Genomic DNA, 23939 nt, shown 5'->3' on the forward strand with positions numbered 1-23939 from the left:
ACTCTGACTTTGGGGTTATGTTTGGAGGAAAAAACTCAATTAATTATTAAGTACCTGTCCGTGAGCACCTAATAATTAACCAAGTGAAAAATACCTCCCAAAGTAAACTCACTTGATGACAAGGTCCCAAGTTATCTAGGCCTGTTACATGGCTCAACTCATCATACTAGCATTGCTTTACATCATCCCCGTAGGGCTTGTGGAATCTGAGTACAACAGAAGAAGATGAGAAAAAGAAATAGAGTTAAAACACTCTAATGATATAGTGAACTCTGATGGTGCATGAAGCCTCTGATGCATCCTTGGGCATGGAGTCTTCAAAAAATTTTAGGTGCAACTTCAGTGGTCAACAAGAACCATTGCTATTTGAGGGCAACGTTAAAATACACTTAAATAACGTTAAAGTGCCTTTCTAAAATTTATTTACTATAGCGTTTCTTAGAGTTTCAATTTCAAGGAATTGAATGGGAAGTATTGTTAATACTTTCCTCTCAAATAAATCTTGGAGTAAAGCACAACAAAGTGACCTGGCAAATCTTTCTTGAGTATGAAAGGAGAGGGGCATAATTGCTTTCATTAAGTTAAATATCGTGTTTTTAAAGTTGACATAAGGTTCATTTTTTGCAATTTTTTTTGGGAAATGCTGCTTATAGTGGCTTAGAGTTCTTCTTTACCTATGTGGCTATGCTATGAAGGGAATTTCTATGTTGTCAAAGCCACCCATGACTTGCACCCACTCTCATTCGTACCCATCTGGGGGGTTTTGAACCTGTATCTCGATGTTAATACAAACCCAATCGCTTCACTGCTTGCCACTAGACCAAGGTTGCTAGAGCATGGAGTAGAACGTGAGCATTGAGAGTGCCATTTCCCATAAGGACTCAGGAGCGGAGCGTTCTGGGAGTGTGTGTGTATTAAATTTGATTTGTATTGAAAAACATGCAAAATACCAATTGAGTTGTAGAATATATGAAAAAGTGCATATTTGTGCTACTTATAGATGAATGATACATTTTTATGAAGTTAGAAATTCCATCCATAGTACATTAATGATTGTATTGTAGCTTCGAAAGAAAGCATTACGAATAAATTAGTAAGGACATTTAAATGACAAACACATTTCCACCATCACTTATATTGGGATCCTCATCACTAGTATCATTATTCTTCCTTTGCCTATTGTCTAGACTATAGCCTTTGCCTCTATCTTGGTCCTCAAGGGACATCCCTTCAACTTAGGGATTTCATGAAGGTTTGTACTTTAGTAGAATATCATTCAAAACCTTTTCTCTTGACTAACTTGACCTTGGATGAACTCCTATCTCATCAAATATCTTGACCCTAGGTCTTGTATAGTAATTTTCTCAAGTGGTTTTTCTTGGAAAGCCACCATAGCTTCTCCCAAATCTCACACCTCAATTGAGCCTTTGCATTGAATGAGCCATCCTTGCGCACTGGGAACCCTAGGGTAGACATATTAACCACAAGTGAGGGATACTGGGACTCCTCCTGTTGGTGAAAATCCGAGAAGAGAAGGGAACATAGGCTATGGTGATAGTGGGCCTTCGTCTCAAATTGTTGTTGTGCCCTCTAGATTTAGCCTGCTAGATTGTGCAACAACATTTTTGGCGCCGTTTCCAGGGAGGAAGCAAGTCTACCTTCCCTATGAATCATTGAGGAATTGACTCATTGATGACATTATAAATATTCCTCTCGCGACTCCATTCATTGTCAAAACCCCTAGTTTACTTGAAAGTGAAGAAGACAACATTCCTCCTAGAACTACTAAACTAGGGCTGCAACAAAAAGAGGGGAGAGAACTCCATTACCTGTTAGAACTAACCTTCTCCCTGAATTTGAAGAGGTTGACAACACAACAGTCAATATGGATGCCAATGCTAATGCCAACCAAAATCAAAACCAACCTAAGATCCCAAGAACCAAAAGGCTCTTTTCTAGTGTTTTTAGACCTTTGAAGTTGAGTGACAACCCTGATCCTTACCTGAGAAATATCATGAATGGTTACCCAAGTTCAAAGGAACAACTGATCCAAATGCTAATGACCATCTAGATGATTTCTTCTGGCCAATAGGCCCAAAAGGGATTGAAGATGATGAAATGATAATGATGTTATTTTCCTTATCCTTTGAAGGGCACATTAGGGAACAATATCTTAGTCTCCCTCTAGGTAGCATCGGTGAATATGAGGATTTTGAATATGCCTTTAAAAAGAGATGGTCATCTGATGTTGAAGGGGCTTTTATCCTTGAGAAGTTTTACCATATGAAAAAGAAAGGCAAGGAAGATGTTAGGGAATTTACCCAAATGTTTGATAAGATTGTTAGAGATATCCCTGATCATCTTAAACCTCCTGACACTATAATACTTGACAAATTCACTAAGGCTATTGGAGGGCACTTGATATATAAATTAAAGGATAAAATGCCCAAGACTCTTGCTGAGGCCAATGAAATTGTCATTGAGGTTGAACATAACTTGAATGCTTCTAAAATCAAGATGTTTGTGTTAGTTTTTGTAGCATCAGATGGTGTTCTAGTCTCGAAACTTTGTGGAGAGGCTAAAACATAAGAGTTCTCCAAAACCCAAAAATTGTTTATGGAAATTCCACCTAGAGATAGCTCAATTAAATTAATTGACCATCATTTAAATTTTTCCAAAGTCTAACTTAGGAAGACTAGTTAATTAATATTTATTAATAGAGAAAGGTGAGAATTCTCTAGAAACTCACACAAATCGACTTGGAGATGATCTCAGCCATTGATTAAGTTTTAATCTTGGTTGTTGGAGTCCCAACTGGAGATTATAAGAAGAGGTCGATGGGTAGATGGAGAAACACAGAGTGAGAGCCAATAGTGCGAGTTCCTTGGCTGGTCGAGCTATTCACCTTCAAAGGTCGAGCAGAGAAAGAGAGTTCGAGCCAGAAGGGATGCAAAGGGGCAAAGACAATGATTCCGAAGGAGGATTCCAATTCTGGAGAGTCAGGAGAGGAGGACGAGTTTATTCTCCACGAGGTTGCGCAAGGGTTACACAGTGCCTCAAGAGGAGCAGTTCGATTTAGCTATGGGGAAGTTCGATTGAATGTCCAGGGGCTGGGAAAGTCTTCTAGGAGGCCAGGAGGATTGTTTCCAGAGCAACAATTGGCAAGATGACTTGTTTTGAGAGGTTTTGTCAGCCACACGTGGAGGCTAGCGTAGGAGGGTCTATGCAAGGGTTGGATGGTTAGCCTTTCAGAGGGAGTCAGTTGCCGGGATTGCTTGGAGAGGATGGTAATTTCCCTCAGTGAATTTTGCCAATATTTCTCTTACATAGAAACACCAATTTGGCGTCAATTTATTGTACTCAAAATTTCATCGCTACATAATAATAAAAACCCTGAGTTGTTGCACCAGTTTTCGCACATTGGGTTTTTCTGGGGACAATTGTCCAAAACAAAATTGTCATTTTTGTGTGTGCTAACATTTCTCAGTTTCCAAAATTTTTATTTCCGCAATGTTTATTTTCTTTGGTGAAGAAATTGCAGTGCGATTAATTCAATATTAATCAGAAAATTAATAAATTATTAATTAGTTAGGAGAATTAATTCCAGTCGTTGCATTTCAAGGAATTTTCATTGTTTGAACATCCTAGGGCTAAGGTAGAAACCAAAAAGAGCAAGTCTATGGATTAGTTTAAGGAAGCCGTAGTCATGGCCCTTAAGAAACTTGACAAATTATACGAGGACATGAACTCTAGGGATAGGTTGTATATGAAGAAATTCATTGCTCTTGAAAAGGCTCAAAAGTCAAGATATACCTAAAAGAACAAGCCTTTTGTCAAGAAACTTAATGATGAAGGCAAGTACGCTCCACCCCAGGTTCCCAACACTCTAGCTCCAACCAATGCTATGAAACAAGAAGAATCATCTTCTAGAGATGAGCAAAGTGATAATGAATAAATTGAAGATGAGGAGGATGGTGAGAAAATGAATATAGTTGGTGAAACCCATGCTTTCAAATTATGTTAGGTGATACTTACACTCATCCTCTGATTAGTGAAGTGAAGCTTAAACATGAAAAGATGAGCCTATCCTCAATGGTGATGATAGTGGGAGATTCAAAGGGGTCCAATACTCAAGGAAGAATGAAAAATGTCAAAAATCCCTCCACATGCTCCGAAGAATCGAAAAAGAAGGAACCTCCTCCTAAGCAATCTCTTCCTAAGCAACCTCCTCCAAAGGAATCCTCGAACAAATATCTTCCCAAGAAAGATAACATCGAAAAGGATCCTCCTAAAGGGGAACCCAAGCTTAAAAGCAAAGATAAGGAAATTGAACTGGATATCGATGTAGGGGCTGCTATAGGAAAGATGACCATGCAGGTTCCTATCAAAGAGATAGCCAAGCTTTCGTCCAAAAGATGGCGTGTAAAACAAGCTTTAGGGATTGAGCGTGTAGAGGGCCCACTTATCACGTTGCAAAATATACACCTTTCTAACACCAATCTTGGTCATGAGCCATTAACGACCTCCTCCTACATAATTGTACGTTAGATTCTGGGGCTTCTGCGAACATCATAGCATTAAAAGTTATGAAACAACTCAATCTAAATATCACTCGTAAATACATAAATGTGTGTGGCTTTTATTCTAGATTTGTTAATGTTGAAGGCTTCATCAATGGTTTTAAAGCGATATTAGCCTTGAATAAGGACATATTGCTCATGGATGTTGTATTATCGATATACTTGATGTTTGGGGAATGTTATTGTCTAAGAAGTGGGGTACTACTATGGGAGGTCAAGTCCAAATGGATTTATCTTACACCACTGTCTCGCAACCTGATGGAACCCCATTTGTACTATATAGGGAGCCTTTGTACTCGACTCATGTGGTGAAACTTGGTCTTATCCCATATTATAAAATACCTGTGACTAAGGACACTTCCCCCATTCTTCCCTCCCAGGAAGTCTGCATCCTTAAAAGATCCAAAAAAACAAAGCAAGAAGTGGGTACAAAAACCTAGGATGGAATTCAAGATTGGGGATGAAGTGCTGGTAGACAAGAACCCTATCCCAGTTAAGATTCATGGTAAGGTTGGTGAAGGATGTTATTACATTGCTAGACTTGATGACGAACTTTGGCCAGCGCTGGTCAAAATAGGTCGCATCATCTGTTTCCTTGATACTTCACATTGTATCATATGCATGTTAGAGTAAGATTCATTTCATATTGATTTTTTCTTTAGAACTTTATAACATGTTATGTTATCATGCTAGATTAGGTGCATTTAGATTAAATTTGCACTCTAGAGTAAATTTTATTTCCTGTTGATTTTATGGACTAACAAAAGCATGGATGATCAAAGGACACCATCCAAACATTCTACCGCGTTTGATTTGTTTATAATGTGTAGGTAATAGGTCTACGGTCCTAAAGATTGTTGGTGTTCTCATGACCTCCCATTTGAGTACAAAGTTCATGCACTCTACTGAGAGCTCATGTCCTATTTTGAGGTAGATGTTACCCACCACTAGTGGGTGACCCCTATAGGAGAGATTTTCTCCTCGATTTGTCTTTAGTCAGCAACCAACAACCCCTTGCAGACACCTACCATTCTGCCCCATTTGATTTGTTTATGATGTGTAGGTAATAGGTCTACAGTTCCAAGAGATTGTTGGTGTTCTCATGACCTCCCATTTGAGTACAAAGTTCCTGCACCAAGAGATTGTTGGTGTTCTCATGACCTCCCTTCCGGAGAGGCGGTGTTTCCGGCACCATTTCTAGGACATCTCATCCAAATTGAGAATCATGGACACTTTGATTCACCCCACAGTGCTTTGCAGCTCAGAGATTTAGGGTCCCTCTCTCCTAGAGTCAGATTGGGCTTTAGTGGAGCGGGTCCAGACCCTCCTTTTGCGTTGTTTCATTAGGTGCAAGCAGACAGTTCCTCAGCACATCATTCTAGCAGAGTTCGGGGCTCAACCTTTCCGCCTAGAGGTGATATTCAAGTTAGTGTCGCTCTTGCACAGGCTCCGAGGCTTGGCAGACGTGAGGAAGGGTCGTGACAGATACCCATGTCTAGTATATTGCTCCTCGGAGAACATCGCCCATATGCAGACAGGCCGATCCAAATGTTGGTAGACTAGTGTGACAGAGCTTTTGGAGGCTTCAGGAATCCAGATTGACCATCTCCTTCCTTCTCAATACTCTCTGAATGCTCAAGGCCACCTCCTTCCCAATCAGCAAGAGCTGAATAAAATCATTAAGGAGGATATTTACAGACGATACATTCAGACTACATGGACCAATCCTCCCAATGGGTTGCATCCAAAAATGGCCTTCTACGCGGAGCATTGCCTGGAGATCAGGGATGGGCTCATCACCAGACCACAGTACACGTTCCAGCATTGGATGCATGCCCGTAGAATCCCCCTTGGGCAGCTCAGAGTTGGGTCTCATAGACTCTGGGTGGAGACAGATCACCACATCGATAGGGCAGATAGGATTTGCCAGCTCTGTCACTTACAGGAGATAGAGACAGAGACACACTTCATCTTCAGATGCCCTGCTTACTATGAGATTCAAGGTCGTTTCCATTGTCTCTTCAGGACTTCTTAGACTTTGACCAGCTTCCTCAGATATGATAATCTGAGATGCCTTGCACTGCCTTCAGATTTCCGGCCCGTTTTCCTCAGCCCCCTGCCGGATCAGACACCACGCAGAAGATAACGGACTTCTTTAGGGCGCTACCATCAGCGCGGGGCACCAAAAGAACCATTGACCGACCCACAGACACTGAGACTAGATCAGTGCGGTCCCGGCGGGGCCGACCCACTAGACTGGACCAACGCTCCAGGATTGGATCCACCCCTGGAAGGCGCCCTAGAACCTCCAGGGGATAGCAGTGACAACCCAATATGCCCACAGGACAGCAGACTTTTACAAGCTTCTCTTAGTTTTCTTCTCTCGACCTCGGATGTTAGGAGTAGGAACTGGATAGGAGACCCCTTCCCCTCCCTTTTTCTTCTTCTTCTCCTTCTCTGCTTCATCACAGTGCTTTGTTTCGAAGCCGAGAGCTTCTAGCTTCTACATTTACATTTACTTAGACTATAGATGTATTTTCTGCTTTTTAAAAGAAATGTTAAAGGGGACTGTTTGGTCCACCGGCTTGGCATGTTGTAATCATTGTAACCGATTTCTCAAATGTCCTAATATATATATATATATATATATATATATATATTCACGTTTCCTCGTTTCCAAAACTTGGGGAGGTCGCGTTTCGTATCGCTTCTCATTTCGGAAACTTGTACCCGTTTCCCCGTTTCGTGCAACCTTGTTTGTCATTAATAAAATTATCTTATCTTATCTTATCTACTAAGAGCTCATGTCCTAGTTTGAGGTAGATGTTACCCACCACCAGTGGGTGACCCCTATAGGAGAAATTTTCTCCTAGATTTGTCTTCAGTCGGTAGCCAACAACCCCTTGCAGACACCTGATAGTTTGATGTGCCACCATTCTTCGCCACTTAAGCTAGCCATTGTGTCCTCTCGCTCATCTGTTATGATCGTATGTTTGAAGGTGGGCCTTACAACCTCGGAGGTATGAATTTTCATTATGTAATTGGGTGTTTGTGCTTGCTTTTCTTGGGCACATTTGGATATGGATTAGTAGGGGGATTCGACAAAAAGAATGGGCTTGGATTGTACTCTTTTTCCTTTAACTTGGTGGTTAATCTTGTATCCTAGTCTCGTGGGACTTCTCTATTGGTTATCAGCTTTAGGTGTGGCACTACATGGGAAACCCTAATTTTGGTTGCGTGGTCCCGCTTCCCACTACCATATATATCACTCCCCTCCACTCGTTACAAGCCCATTTCACATTTTTGCCATTTGGGTCCACATTTGTCCATTGGATCCACAAGGTGTTAGCTTTCCCCTCCCCTTGTCCACACTTTTAGGTGAGCTTGGAATGATGCCCTAGAGGTTGTTGAAACTAAAATGAAAATTAAAAGCATAATTTGGCCACTTGCAACAGGAAATGTACCACAAAATGTAAAAGATGGTCGAGAAATAAAAATGTAGTGTGTGGGCTAAAGCCCTACTCAGTTTTATTATGGCCATCACCTTGGTTCCTAGGGCCCATATGAGTGCCCCCTGCGTCATTAAAGAGCCCATGATTGTCCCAACCTCTGGTGGGCGACGAACTGCGCAACCTTAAGGGGGTAATCATTGCCACATCATATGCATCATGCTCTCATCCGCTAGAGCCCCTAGTAGTAAAAGAAAGAAAAATAGTAGTAAAAGAAAGAAAAATCAATGAAAGGAAAGAGAAATGTGATAAAGGGTAGAAAAACAAAAGTAGGGGTATCTCATGTACCACGACTGCTCCCTCCTACATCCGTACACCCAAGGTGTGGACCTCCCTTATCATAGCTACTCTTGTACAATGGCACGTGGTTTGGAGCTTTCCCTCTTGTCCCCACTCTGTTCCATCATTATTTCACATGCCACTTACCATCTGACAGATGTACCATGGTCTTGTTCCTCCCTTAGAGGTTGAAGCCGCCTAATAGGGTCCTTCATTAGCCTCTATTGTCGAGCAAGGTAACACTTTTACATTTTAAAGCCCATTTGGAAGGGCATGCCACTATGATGTGTCCACTTTTGCCCCTGATTAACAAGCTTATTTACTCAATTGCACTAATGGATTGTTGTACTAGAAGGTGAGGAGACGCATTGGATCTTTTACTAGATTGTAGGTGGGTCTCCATCTTGCACTCAACCTCCCTATACAGGATCCAAGCCCTCTAGAGGGTCATAATGACACTTATAGGGTGAGCTTTAAGAGCCATGGGCATCCACTATTGTAGAGCATTGATTTCCATACCACGGGCCTCTTTAGTACCACACATTGCTTGTTCGTGCCCCAGTCCTACAGGGATGATGATGCACTTGGACCATGTTGCCCGGTGGGGCACACATTGAAACCTGACACTTGGGAGCTGATCGAGGACCCAGATAAGGTTTATCTCATCAAAAGAGACATTGGAGGGCACATGTCATCTTCTATGCCTCATTGATGGAGCATTGACTTGTAATGGAGCCATTTGGAGACCCATGAGACCATGGATTGTGCCCCACAACCACTTGGGAGCACCACATGATGTTTTGCTTGGAAATCAAGGGGACACCCCCTTGATCATCATTTATGGAGCCCTCGTCTTCATCATGGCACTTAGAGGACTCATCTTGGCCTTTCAATGACTCTTCTTACTCTATTTTGCACTATTTCAACCCCCTTGGGATGACTTATGATTCACTTTAGTTGCTATTTGGTGGGCTTGTTGTCAAAGACATGTTATTTTCACATTAAAATATTATTAGGGCCTTAATTAGGCTAAGTCGAACTAGAGGAGCCTCATATAAATAAGAGAGTCCTCATTTGTATTGGATATGATCCCTCACATTTCAATCTCTCTACTTGAGACACTTGGACTTGCAATATTGGACTAATTTTGGATGTTTGGATGCACCTTGAAATTTGGAAAAATTCCGCTATATTTTCTTGGAGCTTCTTTTTGCAATGTTAATGGATGGGTATACTCCCATTGTCTTGTAAGCACTCTTTGATGCTATATTTTACATGTTTAAATGTCTAATGTATGGAATGCTATTTCATGGTTTTTAATGTGCCGTATATTAATGTGAATTTATGAGAACATTAAAATCATTGGAAGGATTGCATGCAGTACTCATAAGCATTGGTGAATGAATATTCCTAGAGGTCAATCTTATATTTTGCGTTCTTGAAACTCCATCAAATATTGTCAATGAAGTATACAATTCTACTATAGCTGTGAAGTTGCCTCCTTTAAGGTTAATGAAGCTACATTAGGTCTCCTTGAGTGAGCGAAAATTATCAAATCGAAGTAATTCTGACTCCATTATACCCAATAGGTAGGCAGTGGTCTAGAATCATTGGTGATCATCTTATTGATAAATCATTCTTCCTTCACCATTTTCTCTCTCTTTGCTTCGTCCCTTTAAGGCTACAAGGGAAGCCTTCTAGTGCTTGGTGCAAAATCCTCTAGGAGAGTGCGTTTTGAATTTTGTCTGAATAAGATTTCGATTATTCTTTAGTCTCTCTTCTAGGCATCCTCAAGTCCTGAAAGAATTTTGATGGTGGAATTTCATTTTATTTGGTGCCCTAGCTATTCCACCAAGTGGGAACCCTTGAAGTTGCCTTTCAACTTAGGGATTTCTTAAAGGTTTGTACGTTAGTAGCTTATCATTCAAAACCTTTTCTCTTGACTATCTTGACCTTGGATGTACTCCTATCTCGTCAAATATCTTGACCCTAGGTCTTGTATAGTAATTTTGTCAAGTGGTTTTTAGTGGAAAACCATCCTAGCTTCTCCCAAAGCTCACTCCTTAATTGAGCCTTTCCATTGAAGAGCCATCCATGCCTCACTATGTACCCTAGTGTAGACATATTAATCACAAGTGAGGGATATTGGGACTCCTCCCGTCAGTGAATATCTGAGAAGAGAAAGGGACATAGGCTGTGGTGACAGTCGAATTTGTCCCAAATAGTTGTTGTGCCCTCTAGCTTTAGCCTATATACTAGGCCTACTAGTTTGTGCAACAATATACCCAACATGCCCTCAGCCGACTTAACACTATTAGAGGGATGGCAGTTGATCCAGGGCCTATAGGAGGATGGTGTCACACCTCGAGAATTGGAGGGCTAGCACCACCTTGAAAGGCCCCAACATTGGGACAAAGACATGCATTTTGGCCACTTGTAGACCCATGAGACGACATTTTATCGTCCACTTGCATTTTGGGGCCCACAAAGAGAGAGAAACAAAATTGTGAAGGGCAACCTTCACATCATGATTTTAGAGAGCTTCTACTCATCACTTGGCACCCTAAACTCTCAACGCGTGTCCTAAAACGGGCCTAAGCCTGGATGATGTCAACACATTCTTCCCCATGGCTCAGACATCATTTGTGTTTTGTAATTGGCTATTAGGTCAGCTTGGGACCTAACTTGTTGCAGTATTTTTTTATTATTTTAGGGGGCATTAGGCTAAAATTAACTTTATGACATCTCATATAAGTGGGGGAGAGATTATTTGTTGTAACTCATCATCACAACTTGGAGATTTCGACGTCTTTTTAGAGAACTTTGACCCTCTTTTCTTGTGTTAGAGACGTGACCTATGAATGCACTCTGATATTAGGAGCAAAATGATTGTCTTTGGTGTTGTTGTCTTGGATGAATGAATGGAATTTCATCCATGTGATGTTGTAAGTGAGCTTACCATTGAATAATTGTTTTCATAATGTCAAATATATGCAATATATTGAATGTAGGGTTTTTTATTATGCCCTAACTTGTTGAATATCTATTTGGTAGAATCTAGATATCATTGTTGCATGCATTACTCGTTAAATAATGATAATGCTAGTGGTGATTTGTAATTAGCTCTTCCACAAAACTTCTTGATCCATTGAATAGGTAATTGCTAGGGTTTTTGATGCTAGGTTGTCATTTATCCTTCCCCCTTAGCAACTGTTTGGTGATTTAATCAACTCATTGACTCCATCCACCCAAGGGTAAGGCACTGGCCATCCTTTGTTGATGATCACTTTAACATTGATCCATACATTATACCCTTCTTTCTCTCTTACCTAATTTGGTCCCTTTAAGGCCAAGCTCGAGCTCGATGCAAGTTCCTAGGGAAGAGGAATTTCTGGAATGGGAGAGTCTAAATGCCCATAGGATAGTGGTTGCCACAAAATCCCCTTTTTTGGTAGGCATTCACTTCAATTTCATCCATAAAATTCTTTGCCCTATTTACTAGCCTTAAGCTAACCCTAGTTTGGATTTAGCTTCAACTTGGGGACTTTTTGAGGGTTTCATGTGCCTTGTTCTTGTTGAAGATCATTGTTGGAAACCCTTTCTCCTTGCCTTGACCTTTGGCCATCCCAACACTCAATCTACTAAACAAGCCCTAGGTCTAGTGCTTTATCTAATATGCCTCTATCAAGAGTGCAAATTGCCTCCTATTGGAGCCTTGAGTCTAAATTGTGTCTTTCTTGTGGAAGGCCTCATTGTGTCACCTTGTACTCTAACCCTAGAATATTTATTAGGTGACCTTCACATATACCATGACTCCTCCCATCGATGAACATCCATAAAGAGCAAGGTGTTTTGGTTGTGGTGATAATGGGCCACTAGACCATTGTTGTCTCATGGTCTAGTATCAACCTTGTAAGGTGCCCCTCTCCGAGGCCTACTAGATTTTGTGGCAACATAGCCCATACTTATACCTCCACTCTACTGGCAAGATGTTGAGAAATCAATGCTTGTAGGAATTAGGGTTTGATTCTACTTTTCTTGATAATTACTTGTGATTTATGTTGGATTCTTTTACTTATTTGTTAGTTTATCTTTCATTAAACAATTACCAAATAAATTTTATATGAAGATCAAAAGAACAAGAGACACAAGATGTAGGCACTCAGCCAGGTTAAAACCCCTATCTAGGTGAAAACCCAATCCAACTCTTCCGCTAGTAGATTCAAATCAAGATGAGACAATCCAAGACCCTTTAGACCTAGACAAAGACTTCTAATCACCAAGTCAACCCTTTCTTCAAGTAGATGATCCTTGCCAAAGTCTCTAAGTGTCAACTCCTCAGATGTAGCTTCAATCTAGAATTTCGGCCCCCAGTGTCAGAATTTCGGACTTGCAACTAATTCAAAAATTTCGGCCCGATTTTCAGTCCATAAACTTCACACGTGTGAGAGAGAGAATGCCCAAAAACTTGATTTTTGTCTTTGCCAACTTTTTCCTTCTCGTCAACTTTGCTCTTCTTTTTTGCCTCTTTCCCGTGTAGAGTGAACTTGTTGAGTGTGTGCTCCAAATGAGTCCAACTGCCTCTTTATATATACTCTTTCGGCTAGGTCGAATAACCCTAAACCAGGCTGACTCCACGAGGACGGGGCTGACTTGGTGTGGAGGTGACAAATGACACTTTTGACTAAAAAATAATTCTTTTTACATGATACAAAAGCCTAGGAAGGGTCTAATAAAAATGACAATGACTCTTTTGACTCATAGCACACACAATGAAAATAAATTAAAGAGCATGAAACCCATGCTTCAAAATAATTTATCTTTACAATAAAAATTCTCTCTTTCTTTTCATCAAATATTATTATGAAGACCGACAATAGTTACATTCTTCAAGACTCTCTCTTAACTAGGGAGTTATTCATAATTGCATATCTATATATATATATATATAGGTACATGGAAGATCTCAATATGATATGATCTATGAAGATTCATAGCACACACAATGATACAGATTAGATCCCTGACCAGGGTACTCTAATCAGATGGCACTAAGGTGTACTCAAGCTTTAGCCACTCTAAGTACCATCAGGCTTTTAAGCTCTAACACCAACTCAGGGATCTAGGTGCGTATCTAAGATTGGAGCTCAAAGACCAATGCCACCCTCCCTACTTTGAGATATGGACATCAACACATAGGCTGGCCAATGTCCTCCCTAGCATCTTGTCGCCCCAAGATGCTTCATCTCTACCTATCAACTAAATCTGTAATATCGACCAATCCACGCATGCTTCTAAAATATTCGAACTTCTTATTTGAAAGAGATTTCCTCAACACGTCAGCTCCCTGCTCATTTGTCAGAATATATTGTAGTTTCACGACCCCATCCTGCACCAAACTTCTAATGTAGTGTACTTGTTGATATGCTTCATTTTGGCATGAGATATGGGGTCTTCAGACATCTTGATGCTGCTTTGATTATCGCAATTTATCACAGTAGGATCCAGTGGCCCTTCAAACAAATCTGACAACAATTTTCTTAACCAAACTGCTTCTTTTCCTACTTCACATGCAACAACATATTCGACTTCAACACTACTTAAAGCAACAAGATCTTGTTTTCTACTCATCCATGAAATCATTGCGGATCCCAAACTGAAACAACCACCAATATTACTTCTTCCATCTGTCTCACTGCCACCCCAATCAGAGTCGGTAAAACTTGTTAGTTTAACTTCCTTTCCATCATACTTTAGGCAGTGATGAATTGTTCCATGTAGGTATCTCAAAATGTGCTTGGAAACTATCTAATGGTCATGATGAGGCTCCAACTGAAATTGACTAAGAACATTTATAACAAAGCATATATGAGGTCTAGTAATAACTAGGAACATGAAATAACCCACTAACTTAAGATAACTTGTAGCATCAGTGGGGCAAGAGTCAAAGCTTCTCAACTTCTTTAAATTTGTGATCATGGGAGTGGTCATAGGCTTGGAATCCATCATACCGAACTTTTGTAACATCTTGATTATGTACTTTCCTTGACCAAGATATATCTCACTGGGTTTCTGCCAAACTTCCAAGCCCAAATAGTAGTGCATGAGTCCCAAATATTTCATTTCAAATTCAGCTGCCAACAACTTCTTACATTCTAGAATTTTGCACTCCACACCTGTAATAAATAGATCATCCACGTATAAAAGTATAATAATTGGTTCATTCTTCACTATCTTGATGTAGAGATTTGCATCGACAAAACTTTTGACAAAGCCATACCTTGAGTGATAGGCATCCGTTCTTGCATACCAAGCCCTAGGAGCTTGCTTCAAGCCATATAGAGCTTTGTTTAATCTGCAAACATGAGTGTCCATGCTATTTATCTCAAAGCCCTCCGGTTGTTCAACATATACTTCTTTTCTAAGACACATCCCTTGCATACTCCTTTATGGTCTTCCTTGATGTTGGGGATGCCCTTCACCATTTGACTTAGAGAGGGTATTATCCTGTAATGAATATGCCCATACCTTTTATGCCAATGTTCTATAGGACTAATCTCCATGTGAACAAGGGCTTGAGGAGATGGTGTTATAACTCTATATAGTCTTCCTTCACGAATTCCAATAACCCTTGCCTTTTCAAAACTTGAATCCTTTCCCCAAACCAAAACTTTACCATCTACAAAAGCAACCCTTTCTCCTTTATCTTCTAAACAAGAAATGGAAAGTAAATTCTTGTTCAAACTTGAGACATAGAGAATGTTGTTGAGATGTAGCTTTCCTCCTCCTTCTAGCTTCATTGTGTAGTTCCAAGGCACTTGACTGCATAAATGTTGTTGTTTCCAAGCTCCATTGCATGTGATGAAGATCCCTTTGATAGAGTATGAAGCTGTCCACTTTCTCCTGTCATGTGTCTTGAGGCTCGATGATCAATAATCCAAGCATTGTGATCATTTAGTGTACCTGTAAGTGCAGCCAAGAACCCTCCACTTTTGACCTTCTTAGATAGATTGTAGAAGATCCTTTTAACAAAGCTTCTTGCACCGTTTAAGAGTTTGAGTCCCATCTTTAGATAGCTTGCCACTGAGGGAGTTGTCTTTACTTCCAAGATGCTTTCCTTTCTTCAGATGATAGCTAACAAAGTGATCTTCAAATAGTCCTTTCACCTTAGCTCTGAAACCATGTTGAGAAATCAATGCTTGTAGGAATTAGGGTTTGATTCCTCTTTTCTTGATAAGTACTTGTGATTTATGTTGGCTTTTTTACTTCTTTGTTAGTTTATCTTTCATCAAACAATTACGAAATTAAATATATATGAAGATCACAAGAACAAGAGACACAAGATGTAGGCACTCAGCCAGGGAAAAAACCCTATCTAGGGGAAAACCTAGTCCAAGTCTTCCGTTAGTAGATTCAAATCAAGATGAGATAATCCAAGATCTTTTAGACCTAGACAAAGACCTCCTCCAATCACCAAGTCAGCCCTTCCTTAGTAGATGATCCTTGCCAAAGTCTCCAAGTGTCAGCTCCTCAGATGCAACTTCAATCCAAAATTTTGGCCCTCAGTTTCAGAATTTCGGACCTGCAACTAGTTCAGAAATTTTGGCTCCAACTTCAGTCCATAAACTTCGCACATGTGATAGAGAGATGCCCCAAAACTTGGGTTTTGTCTTTCCCAGCTTTTTCCTTCCTTCTCCTCAACTTTGCTCTTCTTTTCTACCTCTTTCCCTTGTAGATCGAACTTGTTGAGTGCGTGCTCCAAATAAGTCGAGCTGCCTCTCTATATATAGTCATGCTGCTGCGTTGCATAGCCCTAATCTAGGCCGACTTCATGAGGACAGGGCAGACTTGGTGTGGAGGTGACAAATGACATTTTTGACTCTTTCTTTTTACATGATACAAAGGTCCAAGAAGGGTCTAATAAAAATGAGAATGACTGTTTTGACTCAAGACGAAACCTAGAATCCTTCAATGGAGACTTTGACCTAGAAAATAAATAAAAGAGCATGAAACCCATGCTTCAAAATAATTTTTCTTTTACAATAAAATTTCTTTCCCTTTCTTTTCATCAAATATAATTATGAAGACCGACAGTAGTTACATTCTAAGGCACAGGAGGCCAAACTGACAAGACTACTACTAAATCCTGGGAAAGATCCAAAGCATATAGGGTGAATTAATGTTGATAAAGGCTACATGCAATTTCATAACCTCAGAATCACAAGGTTCCAGTCCTCAATTTTGGACCATGATTTTTGTAATTTTATAAATATGACCTTCTTCCAGATGCTTATTACAGCTGGCGCAATATTATGTTTCCAATTTTCTAGATAGTAGAATGATGAGTCCATATATTATTATGATGCGAATGTGTTTTTTCTACTTTAAATGAGTGGAATTATCGAATGCTATCTGAAATATAGCATTGGTTATTTTGTTATTTCTTGTAAATATTTTCATGGCTGGAGGTTCTTCTGTTATAAGTGAATAATGGTGCTAGTATTTTGTGATCCTGGTCTTGAACTCAGCACTCTGCAATCTTTAAATTTACACAGGTATTCTTCCCTCAGCCTAACATTGATTATGGATAATGCTTTTTACAGGGAGCTTTCATGTCATCTCCTCTCTTTGCTCCATTTTCGATCCCTTTGCTCCTAGAAAAGCTTTCATCAAGTTTACGTATGGCCAAGGTATGTATCAGGTTGAATGGTTGTAAAATCAATAATATCAATTGTGAAAAATTTATTTTGTACTTGGCTGCGCAGAAACAAGTATGATGCTATGGAATCCTTTGCTTCTCACTTCATCCATTGGAGAATGGTTGTGGTACAGTTACAAAATATGTTTCAAACTCTATACAGGTTGATTCACTGAAATATCTAGGGAAGTGCACTATTGCATATGGAGTGGATGCTGTATCAAGTCACACTGCAGCTATTTGGGACTCTTTGAAGAATGAAATTTTAACCGCTGAAAGGCCTATTTCAGAGGCTGTTGCTAGTGATGGGTTTGCAGATAATGATGTGTTGGAAGAAGCTTTAACTTGTCTGACGGATTGTGTTTTGGCATGTCATAAAGGAAATGATACTGGAGTGCTACTCGAGCTTTTACTTCAAGATGAGAAGTTGGAGGGAATATTTAGGCGTGTCAAAAATGATGCGAGTGCAAAGGTGATTCCTTCAAAAACTGAGTTGGGGATTCAAGTCCAAGCACTTGGAAGGTTGCTATCAGCTACTGCAAAATCTTCTTTTGCTTCTTGTTTTATTGTGTCTCAAAGATTCTTGCCACGACTTCTAGATGCTATGGGAGCTCCTTTGGATCAAGGGCCTGGTCCATTACTTGCTTCAAATAACATAAGTGCGGCTAACTGCTTCGTGACAGTTAGTGCTCTTTATATTTGTGATCAGATTGTTCAAGCAAACAGAATATTGTCTGAGGGATTAGTTTTACAACCAGTAGTTAGATTGGATCTGAGCTCTGGAAGTACTTCATTATCTCTGCTTCAGTGTTTAGCAAATCCATTAACAATTGCTTTTGCATCTGCCATTCCAACGCACAATGGAATTGATTGCCAGAAATCACAATTGACAACACAAAATGAGATCATTCATTTGGGAGGTATAAATTTGTTGTTTAAAAAAAAAAATCTCATGTCAAAATGTCACTCCTTTCATGCAGACATGCACTACCTGCTTCAAAATTCACAGTTATGGATTCTTTTGCTGGACATTCAAAGTGAGGAGCATCAGTTTGTACTTAGTTCATCTATAGTTATTGCATTATAGTTCATTTAAGATTTACTGAAGTATGGAAGTGAGTTATTTGCATCTGCATGTACCCCCTTTTTTTCAAAAAATGTTTGTTTTAATTCATTTTTTAACCACTGCTTTGAGTGGTTGATTTAGTTGTTTGATTAAATGAACACTTGCTGATAGTATTGGAAGTTTTGGAACCCTAATATGATATATAAACTGGAAATTACAGAATAAGTGATGGCACTTCTCAAACAGAAAAGCAATATTTTCTCTTTAATGTCTTTTGAATGATATCCTTTGTGAAGACTGAAAAACTTCAATGCTGGAGCATTTTCATGCTCCAAAGCAGGCAAGCAGAATGCAGTTGATAGGAAGTAAGAAATAAATTATATTAGTGTCAGTGAATTATCAAAATAGAGAATTGGGAGTTGGGACTGAAAAGTACAACCAACAGTAATAGCAGTAAAAGAAGTGCATAACATATCTTCCATATAAGAAAACCAAAAGAAATTGTGGATTGGTTTGTCAAGATATGAAGGTGAACCCTATAATATTAGATGGCATCATCTATAACAATACAATCCCTGTGAGAGAGTAGAAACTGAACTAGGAGTAGAAACTGAACTAGCCACTGCCATGGAATAAAATTACACTTTAGACATAAATCTGCTATTAAAACCCTAGCGGCTTCCCTAGCCGTCTAGGAGAGAGGGTTTAAGGAGTTTTTTTTTAAATTTTAAGATGATCAACACACTTCAGAGACCAATGACTTGACCTACAATGAGAAAATGAAGTCTTAAGGGAATTAAATACTAAGGAAGGACCTTGATGGAGAAAGGGTGTTGAGAAATTTTGGTCTTCATAATTGTTGTACTCATTTCAATATGTATCTTATGTAACAAACAAGAAAAATATAAGAAAATTGTTATTATTAAAGCATGGGTTTCATGCTCATTATTGATGGTCTTTTAGGTAAAAGCATGTTCTTTGTGCTTCTAGGGTTTGTTAGGTCTTAGGATTTATTGTCATGAGTCGAAGGAGTCAACATCATGTTTATAAGGTCGTTCCGTACAATTTGTAATTGTGAAAAAAAATATTTTTGAGTCTAGAAAGTCCTAGAATCTCCAAGTGTACAAGTCGGCCTAAAGGAGGGAATTCAACCACTTGAAAAGGTTATAAAAGGAAGCAATTCAACCTCATTTGGAGATACACTCACACAAGTTCGATCTATCAAGAAAAGTGTTCTATTTGTTGTTGGGATGCCAAGAAAGTAGAGCGAAGGACTAGAGAAGATGGGAGGATGGATTTTGTTGTTTCTGGGCTCTATCTCTCTCACACGTGTCAAAGTCTAGGGTTTCTGGGCTGCAGTAGGAGGCCAAAGTTGCAGGTTCAAGTTGGAGGAGGACGAAGTGAAGAATCTGTAGTTGGAAGCGGGAAAACCCTTGTCTAAACCTCGTTGAGCTTGATCTTGACAATTGACTCTATAATGATATGATTGTAGCATGAAGGTTGATGGCAAGTCTTGTAGTAAGTAATCCTTGATATAGCAGTTAGACATACTTGACAGTGACTTGACATACTGACTTGACATATAAACTTGAATTGACATGACGGTAACTTGACACATAGATTTGACATTGATGCACATAAGAATATTGACATAACTCGTGACAGTGACAAGAACTTGGTTGTACAACAGTGATGTTGCAGTGATTTGATTTGACAATCTCAATATGATGTTTTGACTTGACTTGGCAGCGTTGTATGACATTCTAGAAGGTGTTTTATAGCCATATCTAAGCTAGCTATAAAACGCATGCTGGTAACCATCTTTGGGTAGAGTTTGAGAGCATTGCAAGCATGTCATAGGGATGACCTGAGGCATCTTGGCTTGAGCCATCATAAGACTATAGTGCCCGGTACCACTGTTTTAACTTTTAAGAATCGGCCGGCTTGGAACCGATTTGGCCGAGTTAGTCCGAGTCAAGCCCTCACCGGGTCGAATCGGCCATCAAACCGATTCGGTTGGCCGGGTTATTACCGGTCGGCTCGGTAATAACCCGACCGACTCGGTAATAACCTGGCCGGGTTATTAGTATTACCAAGCCGACCGAGTTGTCTAACAACTCAGCCGGCTCGGTAATAACCCGACCGACTTGGTAATAACCCGGCCGGTTCGGTAACAGTGGCCTGAAAACTAAAAAAAAAACGATTTTTTTTTTACTTGCTTTTTGGTGAAGAGATTTGTGTTAAAAGCTGGTGGACACATGAATTCCACATTAGCTCACTGTTTTCATAGGTTGTTTACTTGTTCACACGGCTTCCTGTGGCATGAATCGTTTAGTGCTTGAAAATATAAAGTGATGAGTCTGGTGTTGGCAATTTGATAGGATCTAATGTTGTGAATTTTTTGCCAAGAACATGAAATCTCTTGTAAGAATGGAGCAAGACATCTGTTGCCTTCATTGTATAAAATTCCTCAAGGAACAATGTGAATTTCTAAGTAAACAATGATACTATCTGAGAACCATGTAATAAAGAGGGCACATGAAATTGAAATGTTGATCAGACATGTGATCCTAGTTAGAATGTTTATAGGTGCAATTCTCTCTTGGAAGATGGCAGTTTATCTTTATACATATTACAAAGTTGATGGGAACAAACTTGAAGTTGCCCCAAGGGATCCTAAAACTAGAGAATAGCCACAAAATATTTTATGGGGTGTAGATGGGTCTGTCATGACTGCATGTAGATGTGGATGCAGAAGTTTTGGCGTTAGGGATCCTATATCTTGATTTGGACTGTGTCACATACAAATTGCTTTTGTAGTTCTTCTCATGAATACATCTATTAACATCCATCTTGATGAGATGGTCTAAGATGATTGATGAGGGTACAAGATTAAAAATGAGTTACAAACTGTGAAGCATGTGGATATGCTACCAATGGTTGATCTAGATGATCTTGGCTTCTCTAGCAGTAGCCACGAGCCAGTTGTACTGGTCATAGTTTACTTTTGTTGTAGAGGCCATTTCTAGCCTCCTTGGTTATGTGTTTTTGTTTTGATCTCTATATCATCATCATGTATGTATTGGACAGTGCACTGGGTGCCATTTTAATTTTTGATATAATGGATATATCCATTAGCCTACTTTGATCATAAGTTGTCTTCTATCTATATTCTAATGTTGTGTGTTTTGAAACATGAATGAAAATCTTTAAAATTATGTTTTTTTATATAAAAAAATATTTCATGTATTTTTTACAACGATCGAGTCATTGAAATCGAGCCAGCCGAGTCGACACGGAGTTAGAGTCGGAGTTTCAAAACATTACCCGGTACTTGCAACAACATTAGCAGCTTGGCACAATGTTTTGGACATACTGTTTCATGAGCCTTTGAATACTTATTCATTATGCGCAGTGCTGTGCGGTGGCAACAACAATGACAATGTATTATGCAGTGATCAATATTGATAGTCAAGGTTTGATGTGCAACTTGTATAGTGACTTGGTTTGGCATTTTGACCGAGTAGATCTCAGTTTGGTGAACAGTGATTTACATTGGTCAATTAGAGTAGTGTGGCTGCCCGGACTTGTCAGTGATATTCTTATCAAGTAGAATAAAAATATCTTTACCTTTTATTGATTTACAACACAGGGGGATCTAGTATGAAAATTGTGAAACGTGATCTGTCGGCTCTTCAGGGTGGTAGGGAGGTGCAAGGTAAGTGATTGGAGTCACATTCAGGTTGTATTATGAGAACACTTCAGGGCGGTAGGGTGGTGCTAGGGCAGGTCATAGCCTGCGACAGGGCATTGGAGAGGCCTTTCAGTGGGAGATGATAAAGCACAAGACTTTGGAGCGTCCTTCAGTTGCAAATGGTAAATAGGGTGTTGGAGCATCCTATAGGTTGGAGCCTTCTTCAGTTGGAGCTGAAAACTTGATGTAACTATTCTTTTTAAAGAAGAAGACAAATACTAAGAAGCGTTTGGTCGTTTTTGACCCGGAGAGGGTTTTCCACCTAAAATTCTATCTACTGTCTCTATCTTGTGCATTGTTGTATGGTTTTGTTTACTGCTTTTGATCTCTGATACTAAGTAGTAATAATATCGTTGAAGATTGAATAATGCTCTGAAAAAGATTAATAAAATGCTAATTGCCAAGAAATATTGGTTCACACCCCTCTCAATATTTCCAACATTTATTTCTCTTATACTTGTCAATTTCAATTACATGCTCATTATCCTTCGGTACTGTTCTACCCTTTGGAGCATTTCTCTTTAATACAAGTATAAGTTCTATTCATTTTGAAAGTCTTGTTGACTTCTGTTGCTTATATCTCAAATTGGCATAATCTCTTGTGTTATATTACTAGCCCCTTTCTTTGCAGCTTATCCAATTGTGCAACTTATTGGTTTTCTTTATATATCTCATTCACAAGTATTATTGATTCATTTGCGAGCATATATTTCTTGCAAGAATATTTGGAACTGGTCTAACTATATTTGTCTTGCTAAATTGGTGAAGCCTTCACTAATTTAATTAACATTATAATCTCTTAGTGCTTGTTATCGTTAACAAGTTTTCCTCGTAGAGTCATCTTTAGGGACCACCCCTCTTGGTTTAGCTAGGAGAGAACCCAAACAGAGAGAGTTGGGAATAGGTGACAACCCCTTCTCTGAGAGTTGCGCCTTAAAGACCACACCTTTTGGGGCTGAATAATTTTCCCACATTAGTTTAGGTGTGCATCTTAGGCGACAACATAGTAAATTCAAGAGGTTAATATAATCCCAACAATCTTGCTACTAGTCCACTTGTGCTTATTGATGCAAGGAAAAAGCAATAGATTAGCGCTGCCGTAATTATTGACCACTGTTCAAAGCATTCCATCCACATACATACAATCACATTCTGCATTACATTTTAGCCAACTGTCACCAAACCACCAATACATACATCCATTTCAAATTGGTTATACAAATTCACGTATTCTATAAAGAGTCCCAACCGTACGCGGGTCACATTTGGTAAAAGAAGCCAATTGACAACCATTGAGAAAGTCGTGAATTTTAAATGTTATACTGTCAATATCAAGAAACTAAGCAAAAGCCAAGGGTGAAATAATCATCATCATCAAGTCTGAATTTCAAATTTGAAGTTTGGGGTTGTATTAATAGAAGGAATTAAACTACGACACCAATTAAATATCATATACAACTTGTAGAGAGATTATATAAAGTGAAAAAGTAGTTGACATTTCTTTTAAAGGAGAGGAGGTTATAAAAAGGGTGAATTCGCTTGCTTGAAAAAAACAAAGGTGACACACAACGTTATAAAGTCAAAAGGTGATATATATAAGGAGAGGAGGTTATAAAAATGGGGAAGTCCCCCCACCTAGAAAAAGGGTGACGCATAATGTTATAAAGTCAAAAGGTGATATATATAAGGAGAGGAGGCTATAAAAAGGGTGAAGTCTCCCCACCTAAGAAAAGGGTGAGACACAACGTTATAAAGTCAAAAGGTGATATATATATATATATATATATATATATATGACCATATATACTTTCAATTAAGTATTATAAGAGGGTTTGAAGTATTATATTTTTATGTTATCTATGTTTATAACAAAATATCATCAATAGCCCCAGGGGTTACCTCAATTGGTCAAGTGCCCATCATTAAAGCACCTTTGCTATTGAAAGGTCACGGGTTCAATTCTGTCGACACTCTCAAGGTTAGGCTCTGTGGTTGAGCCAATAGGAAGTGATCCCTTTGGGTCGATCTGCCTGGTACAAATATTTTGTGGACA

The 23939-nt window shown here is 39.3% G+C and overlaps 1 protein-coding gene across 2 annotated transcripts in view; it reads left to right on the top strand.

Moving 5' to 3' along the window:
* Positions 1-23939, top strand: part of LOC149258983 (MMS19 nucleotide excision repair protein homolog) — a 419217-nt gene that overhangs the window by 186125 nt on the left and 209153 nt on the right. For both annotated transcript variants that reach the window (XM_089417142.1, XM_089417149.1), the window contains 2 exons: positions 16972-17058; positions 17230-17986. In XM_089417142.1, the coding sequence (XP_089273268.1) occupies positions 16972-17058; positions 17230-17986 (844 nt within the window). The remainder of the gene's footprint in view (positions 1-16971; positions 17059-17229; positions 17987-23939) is intronic.

The sequence above is a fragment of the Pinus tabuliformis genome, chromosome 6, assembly GCF_031772625.1.
Source record: "Pinus tabuliformis cultivar Carrire ecotype Pingquan chromosome 6, CPIR1, whole genome shotgun sequence".
Lineage (NCBI taxonomy): Eukaryota > Viridiplantae > Streptophyta > Pinopsida > Pinales > Pinaceae > Pinus > Pinus tabuliformis.